This window comes from Macaca nemestrina, chromosome 7 (genome assembly GCF_043159975.1).
Source record: "Macaca nemestrina isolate mMacNem1 chromosome 7, mMacNem.hap1, whole genome shotgun sequence".
NCBI lineage: Eukaryota > Metazoa > Chordata > Mammalia > Primates > Cercopithecidae > Macaca > Macaca nemestrina.
Genome location: NC_092131.1, coordinates 140,126,788 through 140,152,856, shown reverse-complemented (window position 1 = coordinate 140,152,856; position 26,069 = coordinate 140,126,788). Strand labels below are relative to the sequence as shown.

The following is a 26,069-nucleotide window of genomic DNA, read 5'->3' as shown; positions in this document are numbered from 1 at the left end:
AACTGCTCTATAATCCCATACAGATAACATTTTCTTTCTCTTGAAACTAACCTAATCTATCAGAGCAGCAATGTCAACATGCTAAATACTTATCTTAATTGGAAAAAACAAGTTGTTATATGATTATTGAAGTTCAAAGTATTAGATCATGATTCAAAAATTATTACCAGATTTGACAGCAATACTTCTGGACTCCTCCACAAGTGGTTTCAGCTCGGATTCCTTCTCAGAAGAGGAAGGTTCAGAGAATGGAGCAGCAGATGATAAAAAATCCATGAAGGAAAGTAAAGCTTCTAAATGAAGTACTAAGTCTAAGGATGAAAATGAAACCTAAGATAATGAACAATTAGAAAGGCAGATTTCAGATGCAGTAACATTTTTACATCAGGGTTCAACAGATATAAGTGCACAAGAATAGCTCAATTAAGGGCCTTTTTAAAATTTTTATTTTTTTAAGAACTCATTATTAACTCACTATTAAAATGTTAATCCTCACCAGATAGTAAATCTCTGCTCACTCCCAAGTGCAACCACAATTTTAACTCAAAAGAACTGGAAGAGTTTTCAGTAAAGATACAGGAAATATCATTAGGCTTTAAACCACATTTCAGGCAGTTCCAAGCTGACTATGCATGTTCAAACAGACTGTGAGCAATGTCTGTACCAGGCTATGCTTTATGCTTCCCTCAATCTTATTCTATTCCTAACGCCAATACATAATTCAAATGTTTAATGCTTCCATCAACGCTAGGCCAAAAAAGCACAGTCGACTAAAATCAGTAACAAAATTCCCTTGAAGTGTATTATTCACATACTTGTCAAGAAATCTAAGTCAAAACTGGGAAACAATCTTTTCAGAAAATAAATCAACTTTTTGTAAGAACTTTATTCCAATTCTATTATCTACTTCACTTTATCCATAAATTAGGAGTATTATTATTGCCACTGTTACTCTAATTTTAGAACTTACAATCTCACAGTTGAAAATGGCTATGAAGATAGATTTAATCAACACAACCCAGCCTTATAGTAAATTATAGAAGATTTACCTTCAGCGTCTGTTTGGTACTGTCATGAATAGTTTTAAATTCTGGTCCATCACTGTCTGCCTACAAATAGTGGAGAATTATACCACTGAGTTTCAAATACTAAAAATTCATACACTGAAAATATACATATTCTTTACTTTTCTAAGTATGCTATTAAAAGAGTAAAAAAATATTTCTTAAAGGCAAAGAAGGCCATTCAAAAAAAAAAAAAAAAGAAACCAAACTGACCACATAAGCATTTCTTACATTCCATACAAGCAAAAACTCTAATTCCTTATCCTACTGTGGAGGAAATGCTAGTACATCTAGATTAGGTAAACTAATCCAAAAAGTAGGAAAAAGTGCTAGATTATAACACACTTTGCTTTGGATTACAGTGGAACTTTACATTATTACCATTTATTCAATATCACAGGGTAATGAAAGTATCCAGGATTTTCAGATGCTTGCAAAATTCACCACATCAATCAATTTAGATAGAAAAATGTTGAGAGAGAAAATTGGAATATTAAATACAAGGGTAATATATATAACTTTATATATTTAAATATTAAAGAATCCTAGTAATAAAACTAGGTACCTTTGTCAGTAACATTTTCAGAAGGGGTTCGTCAGTCACATTAGAAGAGTTAACAATGTGAAGAGGTTCTCCTTTAGAATCTAAAAGAGAAAAAAGACAAGGTTGATCCATCAAGTTAACCATTTCACACGTTTTAAGACAGGACCAGCCAAATGTACACAAATGTACATTTGTCAAAACTCAGGACTGTACACTAAAAAGAGTGAAGTACATTATGTATCAATCTTACCTCAATAAACCTGGCTTTGAAAAAAAAGAAACAAATTCCATAAAACAAAAATACTAGTACTCACCAATTACAACTGGTATAACATATGGTACTACTGCATTACTATCATCTAAACAAATCATGGTATATTAAAGAACCTATAAAATACATAAAGTAGGGATTATTCTCAATACAAGTTTACTTTACTTAAAGATATCCCATAGAGTTCTTATAAACTTTAAACACTAACAGAACTTTAAAAGTTAGCTTATTGCAGGAACTTAAGGTCAAGGATACCCACTAATGATAGTATTTATTCTGAGGGAAGGACAAGAGACTACAGATGATATTAATTTTTTCATCTATATACTTCTGTATTTGATTTTCATTTTTCACAAATACATATTAACATAATTAAAAAGAAATGTTAAAACTCACATAATTTGAAAATCAGATAATACATCATATTTCCTAGTAAATTAACCCAACTCTTCAAAATGGGTCCCCTAGAACTGTACCCAGCGACTGTTTTTGAAAAGTTGAGTTAATGTACTAGGAAATTAACACAATTGTACACAAACCAATATGTTTAATGTTGATAAAAAGGTAGGGATCACGTGCCTAATGAATAATTTACACAGACTATATTTCACACTTACCAGTGAAATCAAAGCACTGCATACTAATTTTTTTTAGATAAGCTTTAGCAGTCATGTCATAGGTTTTAACTCTAGCTTCCATTCCAAGTTGCAGGACATTTAGCTCATGTAAAGGCCTTCCCTTCTTTTCTGATTTTTTCATCAAAGTAACCACAACCTAAAAGAGGGTACCAGTATTACCACCAACTATTTCATTAATACACAATGAAGGTAAATCAAGAATTTAATAAGTATCCAGAGTGATATAAGCAAGAAATTCACACAATGTTAAGATGTTTACTTCTATTTGTGCCTGCAGTTTGGCCTAATTCCCAGAAGTCCTAGTCTGATAGCCTTTCATCTGAAAGTCTGTGAGACCAACAGCCAATTTTTACATCATTTCTAAGGCAAGCTTTCTCAGCTTCGGCACTATTAACATTTTGAGCTGGTAATTCTTTCTAGTGGGAACTGTCTTATGTGCTGTAGGATATGAGGCAGCACCCCTGGCCTCTACCTATCAATTGTCATTAGTATTCTCCCCTCAGATAATGGCAACAGAAAATGGTTTCAAACAATGCCAAATATCCATGCGGAGCAATGCAAACTGTTCCCCTTCAACCCAATCACTGTTCTAAGGGAAGAGAACAGCCATAATATATATCATAAATAATATTTAAAAGGTCTTATGGGTTTTATGTGTGTGTGTGTGTGTGTGTGTTAAGTATATCTGCAAATAGAATGATTCATCTATCGATGTTTCAACTACCAAGGCTTAAAAACCTTCAGTAACTCTGATATTAACCAGAAAAACATCCAAGTTTAACATAAAGAAATTGGCTTCAAAGCATGTATTTCAGATTCTTAAAAGTAAAGCCTATTCCTTTAAAAGTTTGTTTGTTTATTGACTGGCTGCTAGAGACAGGGTCTTGCTCTGTCACCCAGGCTGGAGTGCAGTAGCACAATCAGAGCTCACTGCAGTCTTGACCTCCTCGGCTCAAGTGATCCTCCTGCCTCCCAAGTAGCCAGGACTAAAGGCACATGCTACCACAACTGACTAATTAAAAAAGAAATTTTTTTTTGCAGAGATAGGGTCTCATTATGTTGCCCAGGCTGGTCTCAAATACCTGAACTCAAGTGATCCTCCAGTCTTGGCCTCCCAAAGTGCTAAGATTATAGGCATAAGCCATTGCAAACAGCCTATTTAAAAGTTTATTATTTTTAGCTCAGAGAAAAAACATAACCTCTATATAACTATTTAATGATAAAACAGATTTTAGAGGAAGTCCTTGCAAGTCCCTGTATCCACTATACTTTCTCACATACTCACACTTTTATGCCTGTTCCTCTTTCCACCTTGCCCCAGACCCTTTCCTGATCCCTTTTCTCAGATAATTTCCTATTTCTCTTTAAAAACTTGATTCAAATGTGTCCTCCTCCAGAAAATCTTTTCTGACCCTCTCAGTCTGCTTAAATGCCTACTCCCTACCATCAGCACCCCAAGCTCCAATAGTATCCTCAGCAGATATTTCGTGAAATAATTACAAAAATTTTAATAGTTTTCCTGCATGAGTTCAGACTGTAAGCCTTTTACCTCTATCCTTATCACTGGGCACATACAATAAATATTTGTTGGATGTGTGAATAAAGAAGAAAATGTATTTCATCTTTCCTCAAGAATATGCAGATGGCAAACATATTACTAATGTAACTTTTTTTAAAATGCAGGCATATTGTGTTTTATTCTATCAAGAGTTTCTAACATTTGAAAAGAATTTATCTGACACTATTGCCCTTTCCTGCCTTTCTTACATGACATCCAAAGCAAGTGACATTCCTACTGTCCTAAAAGCATTAAAAAGCATGTTAAAGAACATGCTGTCATTTTCTCTATGAAATATTATAACTCCCAAATCTTTCCCAAATATATAACTCCCAAATCTTTCCCAAATATTATAACTCCCAAATCTAACTCACAAACTTTCAATTTTTAAAACATCACTGCTACATGTGAACAGCCCACATAGATTTTTTTCATCAGTATCAATTATCTACAAGTTTAGTAGAGGTAATTCCAATATCCATTACTTATTTGGATATCCATTATCCAATAATGGATATATCCAATATCCATTATATCCAATAATATCCAATATCCATTACCGCACTTTACAAAAACAGATGAAAATTACACACCTCTTTAATTTCAAAATTCAGCAGCATATTAATGATGTCTACAGATCTAATTTCTTCCACTCCAGTTGTTAAAGTATTTTTTGAATCATGCATATCTTGTTGTGATATAGAGATTTCAAGGGGCTCTTTAGTTTCACCTGAAATGTTTAAAAGAAATTCATTCACTTTTATTCACAAATTTCTTCCACAAGTACTTATTGTGGACTTATATGAGTATTCTGGACCTGGTAGAGGCAATGAAACTCCACAAATTAGTAACAGCCCTAGCCCTTGGAAAACTGCGGGTTTAGTGGAAGAGACAGATACATTTAAAATACAAACAAAGATACATTTAAAATACAAACAAACAAGTAGGCCACACCCAGTCACATTAAATGAACAAATGTTAATAGACTCTATATAAAATGCACTGAAAGCACAGAACAAAGCGTGACATTGTTATACAGAAGTCAAGAAAGGTTCCATTAGAGGAGGTATCATTCAAGCAGAGCAAAGGACATCCTCACACGATGGAGACATTACCAGAAAGGAGCAAAACCAGGGAATGGTAACACATGATAGGTTTTGCAAACAGAATGGAGTTTGATATGGTTAAATCATAAGTGGGGCAACAAGAAGTAAGACTAGAAAAGAAAAAAGGGAGTGGGAGGTCAGGGCCTCTTATGCCATACTAACAAACAGGAGTAAAGCTATATAATTATGATGCTGTGTTTCTGAAATTCGCACACCCTGAAATGCAATAAAATTGCTTTTTAAACTGTAATATAAAAAATAATAACAGCTATCACTTGCTAAGTGCTCATCTGTGTGGCAGACACTGTTCTAAGGTCTGTATATAGACTGTTCTATTTAATTCTTATGACATCGTTTTGAGGTAAGAACTTTATTGTCTTTATTTCAGAAATGGGCAAATTGAGGTTCAGACATTTGTGCTCAGTGTCGCACAAATGGCAGAGCCCAAATTCATCAGTCTGATTTTACAGTCTTCACTCTCCACTGTCCCTCAGTATCACTAAATTAGTTATTACTATTATTGCAGTTGACATTATCTTGACCACTAATACAACACACAGGAACCAAGTAGTGTAAGCTATACCAGAATTCCATACTGAAAGCCACTATTGTTAATCATTACCTTTGACAAAGCATTGCATAGGGCAAGGTTTCCTAACTATCATCTTACTCCAGCACTGTTCCAAACATAATGTGAACCAGGGGAAATGATTCCAGCAAATATTTTTGCTTTTACAAAACAATTTCCTGAATAGGCTAAGATTTTTCAAATGGAAAATAAAAAATACTGATCATTTAAAAAACCAGTAAATTTAAGTTGATTGAAATTAACAAACCCTATTCATTAAAAGACCCATTAAAAGAGTGAAAGGCCACCAGTCAGAATATCTATTGAAAAGTCAAAAAATAACAGATGTTGGCCAGGTTGTAGAAAAAAGGGAATACTTATACACTGTAGGCAGAAATGTACACTAGTTTAGCCACTATAAAAAGCAGTTTGGAGATTTCTCAGAGAATTTAAAACAGAATTACCTTTGACCCAGCACTCCCATTACAGGGTACGTACCCAAAGAAAAATACATCATTCTACCAAAAAGACCACATGCCCTCACCTATTCATCACTGCACTATTCACAATAGCAAAGACATGGAATCAACCTAGATGCCCACTGACGGTGGGCTGAATAATGAAAATGTGGTACATATACACCATGGCATGCTATGTAGCCACAGAAAAAAATGAAATCATGTTCTTTTCAGCAACATGGATGGAGCTGGAGGCCATCATCCTAAGTGAATTAACCCAGCAACAGAAAACCAAATACCACATGTTCTCACTTGTAAGTGCGAGCTAAACATTACGTACACATGGACATAAAGATGGGAATCCAACAGACACTAGGGACTACTAGAGGGAGTAGGGTGGGACGGGGAAGGTTGAAAAACTACCTATCAGGTACTATGCTCACTACCTGGGTAATGGGATCATTTTAGATGAAATCTCAGTGACACGCAATTTACCCATGTAACAAACCTTGCTGGACATGTACCCCCTGAACCTAAAATAAAAGTTGGGAAAAAAAGAGAGTGAAAGGCAAACCACAGATAGGGAAAAGATATTTCTATACATATATGCATATAACACACATAACCAACAAAGGGCTCATATTCAGAATTTAAAAACTACATATCAATAAGAAAAAAGGCAAACATCTCAATAAAAATAGTTGTCAATAGGATAGATGGTTACATCACAAAAAAGGATATCCAAATGGCCAATAACCATATGAAAAGGTGATCACCTTCACTAGTAATCAAAAAGCAAATAAAAACCATAGTGAGATACCACTGAATATCTATCAGAATGCTAAATTTAAAAAGATTGGCAATGCCAAGTACTAGGGAGAATGTGAAACAACTGGAACTCTCATACATTGCTGCTAGGAAAGTAAACTAGTACAACCAGTTGGAAAACTTCTTGGTATAATCTGGCACAAGTTACTGAAGCTAAATGTAAATCTCACACATGACACAGTAATTCTACTCCTACCTATATATCCAAAAAAACGTTTATATAATTATGTCAAAGACACACAATAAAATTCATAGCAATTTCATTCATGATAGCTAAACACTGGAAACAACCAGAATGTCCATGAAAGACAGAATGAATAAAATAAATTTTGATACATTCATATAACTGAATAGTGCACAGAAATAAAAAGAACAAACTACTCCTACGCACAACATGGATGAATCTCACAAACAAAATGCGGAATAAAAGAAGCCAAACATCGAAGAGTAAATTCTGTATGATTCCATTTATATGAAATTTATTTATATATGAAATTCAAGAAGAGGCAAAACTAATCTATCTATTACAAGTTAAAATGGTAGTTACCTCTGGGTGGATTTGCCGGCAGAGTGTTTGGCACTGACTGAGAAAGGGCAAGAGGGAGGCCTTCTGGGGTGCTGAAAATGTACTATATCTTGATCATGTGTATCCATATATGCAAAAATTCACTGAATTATACACTGAATATTTGTATACTTCACTGTATGTATTAAAATATAGTAAAATAGTTTTTTAATAATGAAAAATACAATGGGATACCAGTTTTCACTTAGCACATGGACAAAAAATTTTTAATCTGGTAATATACTGTGTTAGAAAGGTATAGAAAAACAACCTGGTGGGAATGCAAGGTTAGTAAAGTTCTATGGAGGCCAATCAGCAAGATCTGTGAAAATCTTAAATTAGTCTACAGAAATTATTTGCTGACCTAATTGTCAGTTAAATTTATATTAAATTAATAATTTTACATATCTTTTAACTGGTGTTATCCTATAGATATATATATACTTGTAAAAGTATATGTATGAGGATATTCAATGCAACATGGTAATAATGAAAGTTTAAAAACAACCAAAAATGACTATCACTAGGAACCTGCTAAATAAATTACGATGTTTCAACAGAATTTAGTATCAGGCAGTCATTACAAAGAATGAAGCAGATCTATACATATGGAATAGACACCAAGACACACTGTTAATATTTTTTAAAAAAAAGCAAAGTGAACAAACACACACATGCATGCACACATACAGGATGCTATCATTTGTTTAAAAAAACTAAAGATTATATATTTACGTGTTTATACATACATTTTATATATATATATACACACACACACACACACACATATATTACCTTAAAAAATAAGGCTGTTACTTTTCCTTTAGTCAAAAGGGCCATGGTAAGTAATAATTTAAATTCTCTTTTCATTTTTACTGCTGTATAATCTTTTCAGTATCTTTGGAAAGTGATAATTTATCAACCATTTCAATTCTTGCAGATATTTTACTACCAAGCCTTATTGAAAAATCAGATACACTATGCTACCATAGCCTACTGCCAACTCAAAATGCTTTCTTCTATACATGCAATTTCAATGATTACTTCAAGAATCTACCACTGCTTTGAAGTCGTTCTTTATGGCCTCCACTCAATTCACACAACTTAGAAAAAAGTCTGAAACTATAACTGACAACTTAGCTTAAGAGAGTCAATCATCTCCAACTATGATTTCATTCAATAGCATCTTGTTTGTTCTCTTGATAATATAAACTGCAATTCGTAAACATATATTTGTTTACTTTTTATTTCCTGATTGCCTACTAAACCATAAGTAAATAGACACATACGTATTATGCCACTTACTGTCAGCCTCTTACCTGTCTCTTGTACTCTTGGTTTCACTTTATCCAAGTCCTCAGTACCCTCACCAAGATTTTCTGCTAGTATCCTAAATAAAAGATTAAGATCTTCTTGATTTAGACTAACCTGTAAAATATTATGATAAAAAAATATATTACATTTTAAAATGAAACAATTTTCATACAGAAAATAAATTTCCAGTTGCAACACGAGGGACAGAATAATCCTAATACTGAAAAGTTACGTACAATCACAACCCACTCAAGTACTGCACTACTTATTTCATGTTAAAATTTTTATATTCAAAGACAATAAGATGTTTATAGAAAACCAATGTAATTCATCAGTCAATATTAGCTCCAATGACTTGACTGATGTTTACTGTAAGTTAAATATGATCAAAGAAATATGATCTTTTTTTAAAACTGACAACTTCAGAAAATGCATAATTCTACTTTTTAAACAATAACAATTCCAATGAAATAAAAAGGTTGTCTTAAAAATAAAAAAAAAAATTTCCCTCAATGCTATAATTAATTATCTTAGGTGTACTTAGATATCCCTAAAAATAAAAATGTACATATATAATATATGAGACAGTATAATATGCTAATGCATAATTTATATACAGATCCCTACCAACAGGTAGGTATAGCAAATTTTAAAGTTAAGAAATCTTAACTAAAGATTAAATTCTACTGAAAATAATAATGATCTTGTTAGACAAACTCTCACTGAAATTTTTCTCATACTAGTCAGCAAAAAAAGTCTTCATTTCATTTGGATTTCTACTTTAAAAGTCTTTGGAGTTTAAAACTTCAACAATGAAGTTTTTTTTGTCACTCATATACTTACATTCATTGAATCAAGATGTCCTTTAATTTCCACAACAGGCATCTTGTGGTACCAAGATGCAGCTAGATTCCGATTTACAAGAAATTCCAAGTTAATTGGGTGCAACAGCTGAATATCAGGATGGTAGGTGCCTGGCTGGATCACCGTCCTACGAAAAATAGAAATGTTACATATGCATAGATATAGGGTAGAAATGTAACTTTGGGAGGCCGAGACAGGCGGATCACGAGGTCAGGAGATCGAGACCATCCTGGCTAACACGGTGAAACCCCATCTCTACTAAAAAATAAAAAAACAAAAAAATTTAAAAAAAGCAAAGTCAAGCAGTTATTTGCTGCTCTAAATACTGATCTGAAACAGTGTGGCTTAAGTATTTTCAAAACTGAATCTATAATTAATCTATAACCCACTAGAAGGGATAAATTAAAAGGTGATATACAATGAACCATTAAGAAAACTTTTTTCTTTAAATAGTAGATAGGTGAAAAACTGAATAAATTTTTAAGAGCAATCCACACTGTCGAAGAAATATAGAAAATCATCATATACAGTTGTTCAAGGATTAATAGGTATGTTGGTGCAGAGACTGAAGAAAACAATGGCAAAGTGAACAAGTGAAGTTAGCATTTTCTAAGGCATTTCATAAAGATTTTCTCTAGGATTATTTTCTAGACTTGCCTTATAGTCATTAATTTTTTATTCTACATAATTAAATCTTCATGGATGGGGTAGAAAATAATTTTAAAATGAATTATGTACAGATTTCATGTGCCACCTGGTATGAGCACTGAAGATACAAAATAATTTACACAACATGCCTGCCAAAAATATGTAAATTCAATCAAACCATGAGGAATCACTCAGACAAAACCAAATTGAGAGGTGAGTGGAACCAGACTCTAGTCTTCAAACTACAGTAGTAGTCATGTAGTCATAAAAAGACAAAAGAAAAGCTAAAGAACTACTCCAAAAGAAATTTTTGTCAGTACAGAAATCTTCCTCAGTAGTACAGAATACAATTATATGCTATGGGTGATCCTGAATCAGGGGGAAATTTTTACAATGGACATTCCTATAAAGGAAATTATTATAATGGGACAACTGATAAAATCTGAATATTGACTGAATTTCAGATTATAGTATTATATCAATACTAAATTTCTAGAATTATATCATGGTTAATGTAAGAGAATGAATGTCCTTGTTTATAGGAGACACATGATAAAGTATTTAGGGACAAAAAGTTAAAGATGTCTATTCTCAAATGATTTAGCAAAAAATGTTTTAAATAATATGTATATGTTTATAGATAGGTTAAAGCAAATACAAACAATTGGTGAATCTAGATGAAGGATATGTAGGTGCATTCACAGTACTATTTTTTTCCATTTTTCTGTAGGTCTGAAATTTTTGAAAACAAAAGTTGATTAAAAAACTGTTCTGGTGGCCTGACGCAGTGGGTCATGCCTGTAATCTCAGTACTTCGGAAGGCCAAGGTGGGCAGAACACCTGAGGTCAGGAGTTCAAGACTAGCCTAGCCAACATGGTGAAACCCCGTCTCTAAAATGAAAAATGAAAAAAATTAGCCAGGCATGATGGCACGTGCCTATATCCCCAGCTGCTCAGAAGGCTGAGGCAGGAGAATCGCTTGAATCTGGGAGGCAGAAGTTGCAGTGAGCCAAGATGGCACCATTGTACTCCAGCCTGGGCAACAGAGCAAGACTTCATCTCAAAAAACAAAATAAAAAACTCTTCTGGGCCAGGGGTGGTGGCTCACGCCTGTAATCCTAGCTCTTTGGGGGGCCAAAGCAGGTGGATCACCTGAGGTGAGGAGTTCAAGACCAGCCTGGCCAACATGGTGTAACCCCACTTCTCTTAAAAATACAAAAAAAATTAGCCAGGCATGGTAGCGCACGCCTATAGTCCCAGCTACTCGGGAGGCTGAGGCAGGAGGATTGCTTGAACCCAGGAGACAGAGGTTGCAGTGAGCAAGATTGCGTCATTGCACTCCATCCTGGGTGACAGAACAAGACTCCAACTCAAAACATATACGCACACATACACACACACACACACGCAACGACAACAACCAAAAAACCTCTTCTGTGTAACGGAACAGTTTATTTGAATAAACTGTGTTGGGTAGGAATTTCAAATCATAAAATTTCATGGAAATCATGAATATATTTAAATCCATAATTATTGAAAGAGCATACCTATAAAGTGTAAGCTTTGTTAGCTGCACATCCATTCTATCAATTACTGGAGGATTTAAGTAGTCTTCATCAGACACCAGACTGAACTGATTTTGAACTCTGATTAACCCAAGATCTACCACTACTGCATTGGTGGAAATGGAAGACTGTGGGATGACTATAACTGGTGCTTTCAAATCAATACTGATGGAAACACGAAAACTCCTCTGTGCAAGATCTTTCACACTTGTGGCAGCCTTTTCTGCAGCCTGGGCAGTGGCAGCACTCAGAGACTCTTTGGCTGTCTGGAAATTACTCAGGAAGTTCTGTGGACACAAAGCATAAAAAGAGAAATTCAAAGAGAATACAAGCACATCAATAATAACACCTTCTTCTTTTCATACATGTGGTAACTTTTTTTTCCCAATATTTCACTTTCCGTTGAGCTCTATTTTTCTGGTAGTAGTAAGAAATTACTGATAATCCATCTATAGCTATGAGCTGCCTGAACTGAGCTAATGTTATATGGTTAAGGAACAGAGAAAGAAATTTTTTCCAATAATTTTTTTACTAAAGAATTTGGCTTCATTATATTGTAGCAAAAATAATTTGTTCTAGACAAAAATCATTAAATGTTCAGATTTCAACTGTTAAATGGGGGTTTTGATCTCTACATTCATGCATAAATACCATCTATAATTAAAATAATGCCCACTCTAAAATCCAAGGTTTGTAACATTTGTCATCATAATTATCACACTTTTAAAAGTATTTCAAAATTGAAAAATCAATATATAAGTAACTATTTTACCAGAAGTGACATAAGGAATTTATGAAGATAGACGATCTGAATACAGCCAACATTCAGAGACAGCACACCATCCACTTTGGACATGTCAGTATACAAATCTCCCTCAGTAGCATTTGGATACAAATCCAAATTAAAACGGAAAACTTCATTTCCCATTATTGACACAGCCTGAAAAACAGAGACTTGAATATACTCTATCTGGGAAGGTAATGACAAAATAAAACCCCATTTACAAAAGGGTTTTTATATTTTAATCTTTATAAAAACATTTTTCTATTGAAGTATATTTCATTAATGTTTTTAAAATAAAATACATTTTACAATAGAATCTCATATTCAGTCATTAAAGAATATTAACTATCTGTTTACAATCACCTACTTTCTTATGAACTGTCTTCGGATCAACATCTGTGACAATAATATTTTCTAGTCGGGCAAAAAGTGACTGTTTTCTTGACTGGAGAGAAAGGGAGGAATCCAGGCCTGAAAAAGAAAGTGCATTATCATAATTTCTACAGATCTACCATAAATAAGATCTTTCTTTCCATTACATTATTTTATTTTGGGGTGACTTTTTAAAATTTAGCAATGTTTCAACTCCCAATGGATAAATAAGTTGCAATATTAGAGATTTTTGGTTATATAAACACCAAAACCTATAAATGTGTTAAACAATAATTATCTGAATTTTCAATCAGGGGAAGAAACACATCTAGCACAAATAGATTATCTCAGAATTTAAGTAAATTATCCTTTATACCTCACATCCAGTCATTTACATGGAAACTATAAAAGTTACACAAATCAAATTCAGACTAGTAGATGCACTGCCATTTTGGAAAGGACAAAGGAAAAAAGCCCCTAGTTTTCTAGTTTTTAGGTTCTTAAAAAATTTCATTAAACATATTCAATATATTCTTTACCAGGTCACAACCAGCTAGTAAAAGTAAGCCAGAGGAAAAGCTAGATGAGTTCTGGCAGCTTTTACCTAAAAGAACATAATGGCCTCACAGATATTGTCATTCATTATAAGATTGCTTTTCATAAGGAAAGATAAATAAAGACAAATACGTAACTATATTATGTATAAAAATCATATATTTTAAAAAAAGATTAAAAAGTTACTACAAAGCATGTCCATAGACCTTCACCTAAAATCTAGACTGAGACTTCTCCTAGCCCATCAACACCATCCCTACATTGACATCAGTATCCCTTTTCTACTTCCTAGATAACTCTCAGGAAGGTCCCAAACACCAGGATATGTGTGAGTTCAATTGGGATGGTCAGATTCTGACCAATATCTATATCCCAAAGAGAAGAAAGCATACAATCCAATTATGTCTTTTCAGCTTTCACAGCTCAGAGCTCTTTATTTGTACATTCTTTAGCACTGCAAAGAAAAAACAAGAAGGAAAAGTTTATTTTTTCGCCAATTTTTAATACCGTGTGAACTTTTACCTTGAATCTTGATTTCAGCGATATTGTTCTTTTCGTTGCAAACAACGACACAGAAAGCATTCAACTGCGCAAACAGCCTGAAGCCAATAATGTCACTATCTTTGGAGGATACAATCACTAAAAATAAAACAAAGCATCTGTCACACAGTGAGATTTTAATCATCTACATTCTATTAAGCTTTAATCGCTATATTAAGTGAACCACTGCTATGTTAAAAAAAAATTATAACATTCTCCAACTCTTAACGATTCAAATACTTTTTTTGCTTTATATATTCTGTAAAGTTTGCTTTTTTAATAGTGAGATATTAGTTTTATAATTTAAAAGCAAGAAAAAAACCTAAAATAAATAAATAAGGACACTGAACCTCAGAAAAGTTAAATAATGTGCCTAAGGTTACATGGTTGAAGTAGCAAAATCAGGATCTGAACTGAGTTCTTTCAGATCCAAAATCGGGGCTCTTGGCCACTTAGATGCTACTCCTGAACCCTTCCCTACCTTTGTGTCTCTGAGCCTTAATTTCCTTATGTGTAAAATGGAAAGACTCACTCCTTATAAAGCCCCTTCAGCAGCCACTGAGAGGGAACAGCTCAGTATAAATACAGGTCGTCTCCCCCTATTACCTACCTAAAGGCTTCCTATACCACCACCAAAATAAGAACAAAAACAAACATTTTTAAAAACAACAGTATTGATTACATATGCCTTATATATCAGGTGCTTGCATATAATTTAATTTGAAGAAAAGGGAAAATTGTATTTAAATGACTGAGTCAGATAACCTCTAGTATTCCTCATTTAGCTTTAGAATTCTAAAACCCTTGCTAACAAAAAACAAAAATGTTTGGTTCATACCTTTTGGCAGAGTTGAATTTTTTTGTTGTTTTTCAGTTGAAATTTGTACCTCCTTGGCAACATTTATGCTTTGATCATCAGAAGGAATAATGGTTGTGAGGTAATTAATAGAAGAGACAAGAGCTTGTGTTTGCAGCAACAGATTTAAAGATGAAAAGGCCACCTAAAAATGTTTTAAAGAGAAAATTAGTTTCCCACAGTCAATTATAACCTGTAGTCTCCACGATAGATCCAAAAGATTCTCAGGTGGGCTTATATCATTGCTTCCCACCACTTAGAAGGAAGAGTAAAGAGAGGAAGATTCACAATCTCCTTAAACAGGGAATATATGGAGACAAATTACACTTACACACTTCAGAGGTACATCAGAATATTACAGCAACCTAATTACTCCATTTCCCAAGCATAATGGTTATGAAATCTATACTCCGCTTCTCATGACTATCCTGATATTCAACATATAGATGGCATCTTGGATCTTCAATGGACAATTATGATTATATAAAATTATAAGTAAAAAGGCAAAATCCCAGAACCACCATGTGCTACTACTATGTCTAGAAATGATTTCAAAGATTGCATCTGTGAGATTTAAATATAAAAAGGACAATTATGAATGGGTTACTAAGTGATCTTTTCAAATCACAATAATGGTCTCATCATTTAAAAAGAAACACAATATATAACGTGTAGGGAAAAAGTACTGCTTTTTTTTTTTAAAACAAACACTCTAGAAAGCTAAGATAGCAATACAAATTGATTTCAAGAATGGGTAGTTTTCATTAATATAAAATAAAAAGCTCTGTTTATAAAAATGAATTTCTTTTCATTTTCTCATAACACTAAATGGATATAAAAATAATAAAAGGTTCACAATATTAAAACAGATTCCCCCACCTCTCAAAAAAGTGTGAGCTAAAACTCAACTCTCTCCTTTTCTTTTTAGTTACTCATAGGTACATTTTGCTCCTCTTACTCTAAGTTACTACGTAAGTAGTATGGATTCAAAACTGCTCAACATCTCTCCTTATATTTTATACACTTTTTCACCTGTACATCAAACAATGCTATCTAGTTTGGCTAGTTTAGAAACCTTTTAGTTCTTTGTACATCAAAGTTCTTTTGTCTATAGCATTCCCTAATTCAGAAATAATACGGAAACTTTTAAGGACGTTAGGATGTGATATAATAAAACAACAGCTTTACTAAGCTGAATCATAAACACAGAGCATGGTAAGTATCGATGAGGTTATTTATAACTCTTACTGGTCCTTTATGTCATCAAATTACCCAGTCAATACTCCTCAAATGATACTAGAGGTTTTGAGAGTAGGTTATTTTCAAACAGGATAAATTCCTTTAACAGAATTTCTTACCTTAACTGTTTGTTCAGTTTTTCCAAAAGTAGTTTGAAAACTAGGTCCATTCTTATCAGCCTGAAAAAAGAAATAAAAGTTCTAAAGAAGGTACTAGGATCAAAGTAAATAAATCACTTATTTATGATCTCTGGTTAATTCATTTATAGTTATAAATGTATTTTACATACATTGTATATTTAATTTTATTGCCATTATTTTAAAGTTACACCCAAATAATGTATTTATTATAATAGCGCAAATGTGTTCTTCTCTTCAAACATGGGAGAATATTCACTTCTGGGAAACTGCAGCTAGGAATCAGAATGACAAACTCTGAAGGTTGTAAGGTGTAAAGGTCACGTAGCCCATCTATCACCTAATGCTTAAATCCCTCCATAAAGTCTTTAGCAAGTCTATTTTTTTTATATCTCCAGTAAAAGAAACCTTGTTTCTTTACAAATCTAATCTTTAGAAAGCTTTTATTTAATAAGGTCTTCACACTGAGTCAAAAATCTATCTCTCATCATAACTAACCATTGGTCCGCATAGTTCTTTCTATCCTTTGGAAACACAAACAAATTCAAACTCAAAGATTTACCTCCTGTGAGAAGTTTTCTGGCCTTGCCAATTCCCTGTCTCTCTGTTCCAATAATGCTTTGTGCTTTTCTTTATTAGAGAATCAATCACATTTTATTCTAATTATTATTTACGTGTGTTATCTCCCTACTCATGTACAATTTTCTTGAGAACAGGCAATGTTTTTCATTTCTGTATCCCAAGCACCTAACAGTACAGACATCCAAAAACACATCCAGAGGTATTCAATAAATAGCTGCTGACCAATTAAACAAATCAACTAATCTTGAAGTCAGCTAAATACCATCAGTTCCTTCAGTGTTTCTCATATGAAATATTTTTGTGGCCCTTCCTATTCCTGGCATTTCTCTTCTGAACCCAATTTAATATGACTTTATCCTTTTGATGCAGCATACTCAGCCAAATGTCACCTATATATGACCTATAATCAGTATAGGTATGTGGGTGTGCCCTAGAGGACAAATGGTACCTACTTCATCCCAGGCTTCCACCTCTGGCAACAAGAAGTTTAGTGACTTTGTATAATGGCCCTGTACTTAAGTGAAAGAAAAGAAGGTGTACAAATGAAAAAAAAAAAACAGATTTCCCTATAATTAGAAACTGTGATACACATCCAGAGCCATTAGTAACTTATTGTCACATTTTTCCATCCAGAGATGTCGTTTGGAGTACACAATAAATATATAATCATTCTATAGCCCGTACCTTAATATACTCCACTTTCAAAAGATCTAACCCAGGTTTGTCAGAAGAGCTAATCAAGTGAAGGGGCTTCTTTTTGGATCCTAAAGAAAAAGGAAAAAAAAAAGTGTTTCAAATAAATTGCTCTTTTGTAATTTGAAACTTTTTTTAGATTTTTTAAAATTTGTTAATTAAGCTTTAAAAGAAAATCTTTGCATGTTGTCATAGTTATTAAATACAAAGGCCATCACTGTTGAAGAAATTAACCAATCCAGATTGTTACCTCTGACATCCAACTTACTTAAAAACATGCATATTTATTTTCACCTGATTTCACAGGTGACTTCTAAAATTCTGACAAATAATTTATTTTACTTCTATTAAAGAAATTTAAATAATTTCCTTTTGTTTAAACTGTGAGAGGTGGCTTAAAAGAGGAAAGCTTTGTTTTTGTTTTTTTTCCTTAAAAGAGAACGGTTAAACTCCTTTTTAACTTAAAAACAACAGGTACTACCAGATGTTCTTTATGTCCTTCGGTAGATGTACCAAGGAACTGCCTCCAAAAGCTATGGAGGGAGAAGTAATTTGTCCACCATTTTATCTATCTTTTGTTATTTGCAGTTCTTTAACTCTTGCTTCTGAGAGATCTCAAAATTTTCCCTTGACTTCCAAGGGCATAACCTTCACTTAAGGAAAAAATAGCTTAGAAAATTTATTATTTATATTTTTTTTCCTCAAGACAATAATGTAAACTTTATCTTAACACAGGTCCTATAGAAATTACTAACACATAAAATATTTTTCTTCTAAATTGAGATTTGTTTTAGTTTCAACTATTAAAAAGTTATAAAACATAGGTATTTATACAGTCAGTTTTCTGTATCCAAGGATTCCAACCCAAAGTATAAATATTATTACTTGTAAAGTGCTTAGAAGAGTACAGCCATTATTTATTATAAATACAATATAAATGAAAGTGTTTCAGATACTCCAAAGTGCTACCTTTATTATAGGTTATTATTTCTATTTTTATGGCTATTACCTTCAATTTCATGGTAATCCAAGCTGATTTTCTTTAAATAAGATACCGCAGTTAAGTCAAATGTTCTCACTGTAGCCTCTGTTCCTAACTGAGTAACATTAAATACTAGAATTGTATCTTCTTCTTTCTGCTGTTTAGTAAATTCCAAAATCACCTAAAAGAATTAGAGCCAATGAAAAGTTAATAAGAAGTCTGAATCATACTTAAAATAATGAAAACAAAATCTTTCTCCATACACATCACCAAAAGAACAGTAATTTTGCTCATATGCTTCTGCCCCTTAGCTATTTAATATAATTGGAAATTACCAACTTAAATTCGATTCTTGAGAATATAAGTACATTTATTTAAAAATCATGACGGAATTTAACTTATTTTTTCTAATTTAGTAAAATAGGAATGTATAGATTCTTCCTTAGTATGATTTTCTTAAACCTGTATTTCAAAGCAAAAATCATGTTTAGTAATTTTTTTAAAAGCATCCCCATTAAAGTAGGAAGAAAGATGTTCACTATCATACTACTATTTAACTCTGGAAATGACAGCCTGTATATTTAGCTAATAAAAAATAAAACACTGTAATTTTTAAAAGATGGAAGTACTTTTGATACTCTAATCAAAAGGTATAGATCTTTGTCTCCACCCTTTGAATATGGGCAGGTTTGTGAATGCTTAAATCAACAGAGTAGAAAGGAATTGATACTATAAGGACTTCTGGTGTCAAAAAAGACCATGAAACTCCCACCTGGGAACACTCATACTGGGGGAAGCCAGCCACCATGTAAAAAGTTCAACTACTCAGACTACCATGGCTTTTACCATGCTGAGAGGCCATAAGTAGGTGTTTCAGTCAACAGTTACAGCTGAGCTCCCAGCCAACCGCCAGTATCAACTGCAAGCCTCATAAGTGAGCCGCATGGACATCCAGTTTGAGGCTTCCGATGACAGAAGCCCCAGTCAACATCAGAATGCAACCAAATGAAAGACTACACACAAAATTACCCAGTTGAACCCTTCCAAAATTCCTAACCCACAAACCTGTAAGCAAAATAAGACAGTTGTTTTAAGCTATTTAACTTGATAGGCCGCAATAATAACCAGAATAACATAAATACTGAAGAAAGGCAAAAAATAATATTATTAGCAGATGTTATAATTACATACTTAGATAACACTTTAAAAGTACTTAAAGAAAAGGCCAAGTGCAGTGGCTCACGCCTGTAATCCCAGCACTTGGGGAGGCCAAGGCAAGCAGATGACCTGAGCCTGAGAGTTCAAGACCAGCCTGGGCAACATAGTGAAACCACATCTCCATAAAAAATACAAAGCATTAGCTGGGTGTGGTGGTACGTGCCTGTAATCCCAGCCTCTTGGGAGGCTGAGGTATTCTGTTACGGTAACAGAAAACAAATTAAGACATTCTTTATCACCATGAAGTTTACATTCTAGGGAAAGTTGGAGAAAATGAAGGTTGCTATCTTGTCTTGGTTGGTCAGATCTTTCCAATAAGATGACAATTGAACAAATACCTGAAATAAGTTAAAAAAAAAAAGAAAAAGAAAAAGAAAAAATCAAGCCATGCAGGAAAGGAGTGTTCCAGGCAAAGGAAATAGCAAGCACAAAGAATGTGCTTTGGTATACAGAAGGAAAAACATAAGACTAGTGTAAGCTCCATGCGGCAAGAACTTTACTCACTGCTATTTTCCAGTATCTAAAATAATGTCCAGTAATAAAGGCACATGATCAATACCTATTGAAGGGATAAATGGAATATGGCTGAAGCAGAATGAGCCAGGCAGGAAAGAACTGGTCAGTCATATGAGGTTTTACACATGTAAGGCCTTGTAGGCCATGGTAAGGACTTAGTCCTTCACTTTTAGTGAGATTTGAAGTCAGTGTAGGATATTGAGCAGAGTAGTAACATGATCTGACATTCCCTTTTCTTTTTTATTTTACTTTATTTTATTTTAGGGACAAAGTCTTGCTCTGTCACCCAGGCTGGAGTACAGTGGTACAGTCTCAGTTCACTTCAACCTTTACCTCCAGGTTCAAGCAAGTCTCCCAAGTAGCTGGGATTACAAGTGCCCACCACCATGCCTGGCTAATTTTGTTTTTAGTAGGGATGGGGTTTCACCATATTGCCCAGGCTGGTCTTGAACTCCTGACCTCAGATGATCCACCCACCTCAGCCTCCCAAAGTGCTGGGATTACAGGTGTGAGCCACCACGCCCGGCCTGACGTTCACTTTTAAAGGATCACTCTGGCAAATGACAGAACAGAGTACCTGACGGAAGCAAAGACGGAAGCAAAGAGGCTATAGCAAAATAATCCAGGCAAGACGATTACAGTGACTTGGACAGTACAGTAGCAGCAGAAAGGAAGAGCAATCATATGAATGCATTTTGAAGTTAGGGTCATGGGATTTAATGATATTTTGGATGTAGTATGGAGAAAGAAAGAAGCTGTAGAAGGCTAATGGTAAAGAACATACCTTTCTCCAAACAAATACCAATAATACTTAGGTTTGTACACACAGCTAAAATGTAGTATTTCTGACATTATATTTTAGGACATGCTCTCACTTTGGCATATCAAACAGTCAATAAGGAACACCTCCATTTTCTATCTTTTTTGTTTTATTATCAAAGCAAGACAAACTTTTTACAGAAATCTGGACTATATGGAAAAGCAAGCAGGCATATATAAAAACCTGTAATCTCACCACTCAGAGATGAACACTGTCTGCCATTTATCAAAGAAAACATACAAATATAACTTCAAATGGAATAATAATATCCTTGGTATTATAATCTTTTTGTTTTCCCAAATAATAATATACTGTGAACATCTCTCCATGTTTCCTTTTACCACATGACTTTTAAAGGCTGTAAACGTATGTTGGAAACTTAGGTTGTTTACATTTTTCCAAATCATAAACATGATAATGAGCATTATTTAGCTAAAAGTGAAAAGTTTAAAAAATTAAAGTAGGCATGTCATAAAAATTTTCTACAGAAAAGTAAGTCCTAATTAAAAGTCTAAGCTCTTCCAGAATAAATTAGATATGCCACAGATCATTCTTACATCAATTTTTTAAAAAGCATTTCATTTTTTAAAATCTTTTTGTGTGTAAAATAGAGAGTGTGTGTGAGAGTGTGTATGTGCATGTGTGTTGGGCAGCAGGAAAGACAGAGTACCACGTTTTTAATATACTTGACATTTGGGTCTAGCTTGAGGATACCTTACAAGATAGTGACAACCAGAATATATCTATTTATAGACAAAAAAGCACACACTTCTTTAATTTCAAACTTGAGCAGAAGATTAATGAGCTCCTCATTTGGGACCTCTGCAGCTTTTTTAAGTTCTGATCCTTTCATACTTTTACCAGTCTGTGGTTCCCCATCTTCAGCATCAAAATACTCATCATCAGACTCTAAAGGAAAAAGACATTTATTTGATCTGAGATATTGTACACTGAAAACTGCATGAAACACTCAAATCTGTTCATTTATTAGATATAATCTTCATATTCAGCATCAGAATATCTGCTTTTTTTTAAACTTCCACCAAGTGACTCAACCTGACACGTAATAATCACATTTAAAATCAAATAGCACTACGTTCTTTTCTTCAATGGTTCTGTTTTTCACTATAGTTCATTCACTCAATATTCAACAAAATATTTATTGGGTATTATCTACCATGTATCAGGCTGTGCCAGCTACTAAGGATACCAGAATAACCAGGATAGACATGGTCCTGTCCTGATGAAGCTTACATTCTAGTTCAAAATTAAAACAGATCAATTAGGTCAGAGCTAGAGAAAAGCTCATGCAGAGATTGGGGCCAAAAAAGAGTAGTTTATTTAGAATCTTAAGTAAGCACTGTCAACTACCAAAAAAAAAAAAAAAAAAAAAATCCCTTCATTTATCCAATGAAGACAGAAACTTGGGCTTAAAGAAGATAAGGGACTCAAAGTCACACTAATGTAGCACAACTAGAACTAAAACCAGTAAATTACTACAGCAGTTTCAGATGGCCCTTATTTTCTAAAAATGTTATCTCTGTATAACAATGTATAGGCTTAATTTAATACAGAAAGAGTATTTTACTTTCCTTACCTGATTCCACAGCATCTAGCAACAGTGAAGTACCAAGTAGACCTTTTGTCCCACCTGAAATAACTGGAATTGAGGATACCTAGCATAGAATACAAAAAGTTTTCTTAAAAACGATGACTCAGCAGGATTAAATGTGATAAATGAGAGGAAGACTAAAAAGTAATAGAGGATAAAGAGATATGGAAAGACACATACACACAACATAACACAATATACAAATCTTCCAACAAGATATATTGTGTAATCAACTAAGAGTTGGCTACAATTTACAAATTATTAAGTCTACTGCCCACATTTACAAGGACAAAACTAAGTGTACCTCTAGTAAGTTAGTCTATTAGTACTGTATATCATTTACATTCTATCTATTACAATATTAAAGTACATCTTTTTTATAGGTCTCTGACACATGGTATCACCATGAGCTCGCTTTATCAAATTTCATTTCGAAGTAGAAATCCAACGTTTCTACTGTGTAAAGATCAATTCCAATTAAAGTGACCTACAACTTGTAAGTCTAACATATAAGGACATTTTATACCAATTGTTTTATTTGCAAGATTCTAAAGATTTTTGTTTACTTTTTCCCCCTCTAGTTTTATTTAAAACACATTTTATAAATTCGAAAGACATTTTACTTTCATTTCTGTACTTTTGGTCCTTTCACTTATAAACCTTGCCCTGAAACTGACTTTTCATCACTGCTTTAAAACAATGGTAAAAATAGGTTTATACATTTTATTGTTTCTATTTACCTGTTTCTCTGGAGACTGGGCTGATGATTTCTGTGGCAAAGGTATACTGTTCATCAAATATAGCACATCTTTCATCTTCTGGTCAGAAATTCTCACATGCATCAAAGGAAGTCCTCCTGACACTTTAAATCTAAGATACAATTCAGTGGTTTTAAGTCAGCATCTCTATATTACAAACGAGGGAAAGAACTGCATTAATGTAATTAGATTAAAACATGCCTAAACTTTGGACATGTTTTAATCTAATTACATTAATGCCTCATTTAGACAACACTGGCAAGAAATCGAAAGTTCTATGTTAGCTAAGTTTCCAGATAATTTCAACATATCCCTCTTAAGTAGCCAAACCTTTTTAACTTACTAATTTTTATGAAAATCTTTCCAAACACAATTCTCTACCTTTCAAAACCAAAACACTACTTCCTGGTATCAAAGATTTCTTATTATCAACATCAAAGAGTATCTACCTCATCACTCTCTATCCCATTGCCTTGCTTTATTTCTTTTTATATATAGCACTCGGCAGCACCTGACATCACATTTGTATTTGTTTATGTCTCCTCTAATTAAAATGTCAGCTCCATGAGGACATCTGTTTTACTCACTACTGAATCACCATTGTGATTTTATCAGTTACTTACTTTTTAGCAGGGGCTTCTATTCTGTTTCCCTATTCAATGTAATTGCCTCAGGTTTATTTGTCTCAATAGCCTTGTGGCAGCTATGTGCTGGTCATAAAGCTCTTCTTGGTGGTTGTTTATCTTTGGCTTCCTGACTAAGCTGTGAACAGCTCAAGCTGACATATGCCTAATTGCTAGATGTCACACTGGGATACAGTAAAGCACTACAGAGAAAGAAATATAAAGCACTAAATGCCTATACTGGAAAAGAACTAAGGTCTCAAATCAGTGACCTCAGCTTCTACCTTAAGAAACTAGGACTGGAAAGAAAATGAAATCCTAAGTAAACAAAAGAAAGAAATAATAAACATCAGAGTGGAAATCAGGGGGAAAAAAAGAATCAAAAGAGAGAAGATAATGGAAACCAACAGCCGGGTAGCTCAGAAGATCAACAAAATTGATAAACCTCTGATCACAGTGATCAGCAGAAAAAGAGAAAAGGCACAAATTACTAACATCAGGACTAAGAGAAATAACATCACTACAGATTCTTCGTGTATTAAATAGGTAAAAGGAAAGCAATACAAACAGTTTTATGCCATACATTCAACAACTAAGATGGACAAATTCCTTAAAACACACAAACAACTCAAAACACTAGGAACACACAGGTCATTCAAAAGAATAGATAATCTAGCCCTATATCTATGAAAAAACATGAATTTGTAGTTAAATACCTCTCAAAATGAAAACTCCAGGGCCAGATGACTTTACTGGTGAATTCTACCTAACATTTTAGGAAGAAATAATACCATTTCTACACAACATCTTCCAGAAAACTCAATGTATGAGGCCAACATTATCCTGATACCAAAACAAGAAAAGCACAGACCAATATCCCTCATTAACACAAATATAAAACTTTGTAATAAAATTTTGGCAAAACAAGTCCAAAAGTATTTTAAAAGAATAATACATATGGGTTGAATATCCCTTATCAGAAATGGGACAAGAAGTGTTTCAGATTTTTTATTTTTCCAGATTTTGGAATATTTGTATTACATAATGAGATATCCTGCAGATAGGACCCAAGTCTAAACACGAAATTGATTTATGTTTCATTCACACCTTGCACACACAGTCTGGAGGAAATTTTATTTTAAAAATGTTAATAATTTTGTGCAAGAAACGAAGCTTGTGTTAAGAACTTATGTGCAGAATTTTCCATATGTGACATAACGTTGACTCTCAAAAAGTTTCAAATTTTGGAGTATTTCAAATTTTTGGTCTTTGGATTAGGGATGTTCATCATTACTAAGTGAGGTTAATCGGTAATGAAAAGCTGGTTTAACATCCACCTGATAAAGGGTATCAATAAACTACTGATACATACAACATGAATGAATCTCAAATTAATTATGCTGAATTAAAGTCGTCAAACAAAAAAATTAAAAGTCTAAGATTCTATTTATGTAAAATTCTAGAAAATTCTAACAAATCTATAGTGTCAGGAAGCAGACGAATGTTGTCCAGGGACTGGGGGAAGAGAATTTAAGTAGGGAAGGAAAGAAAGGAATACAAAGGGGAACAAGGACACTTTTGGAGATGATGTGTTCATTATCTTAACTGTGATGATGGTTTCGTGGCTATATAGCTAAGGCAATATTTATCAAATTGTAAACTTTAAATAGATGCAGCTTATTGAACATCAATTATATTTCAATAAATCTGTTTTTTGAAAGTATAAACATTTCAGAACTGTCTATTTAAATTCAAAATTACTTTTCTATTTTTTCTCAGGATTATATGGTA

At 33.4% G+C, this 26,069-nt stretch overlaps 1 protein-coding gene across 7 annotated transcripts in view; it reads right to left on the bottom strand.

Moving 5' to 3' along the window:
• The window catches only part of LOC105489206 (vacuolar protein sorting 13 homolog C), a 196,008-nt gene that overhangs the window by 97,323 nt on the left and 72,616 nt on the right, over positions 1-26,069 (bottom strand). For all 7 annotated transcript variants that reach the window (XR_011626463.1, XM_011753896.2, XM_011753907.2 and 4 more), the window contains 18 exons: positions 23,638-23,767; positions 22,883-22,961; positions 22,055-22,194; positions 18,759-18,912; positions 17,741-17,820; positions 16,457-16,516; positions 15,081-15,243; positions 14,225-14,341; positions 13,143-13,246; positions 12,764-12,931; positions 11,974-12,278; positions 9,758-9,905; positions 8,920-9,028; positions 4,669-4,805; positions 2,497-2,653; positions 1,630-1,709; positions 1,050-1,109; positions 168-330 (listed from right to left, as the gene is read on the bottom strand). Coding sequence is in view for 6 of the 7 variants with exons in the window: in XM_011753896.2 (XP_011752198.2) it covers positions 168-330; positions 1,050-1,109; positions 1,630-1,709; positions 2,497-2,653; positions 4,669-4,805; positions 8,920-9,028; positions 9,758-9,905; positions 11,974-12,278; positions 12,764-12,931; positions 13,143-13,246; positions 14,225-14,341; positions 15,081-15,243; positions 16,457-16,516; positions 17,741-17,820; positions 18,759-18,912; positions 22,055-22,194; positions 22,883-22,961; positions 23,638-23,767 (2,354 nt within the window). In the remaining variant the exon portion in view is untranslated. The remainder of the gene's footprint in view (positions 1-167; positions 331-1,049; positions 1,110-1,629; positions 1,710-2,496; positions 2,654-4,668; positions 4,806-8,919; positions 9,029-9,757; positions 9,906-11,973; positions 12,279-12,763; positions 12,932-13,142; positions 13,247-14,224; positions 14,342-15,080; positions 15,244-16,456; positions 16,517-17,740; positions 17,821-18,758; positions 18,913-22,054; positions 22,195-22,882; positions 22,962-23,637; positions 23,768-26,069) is intronic.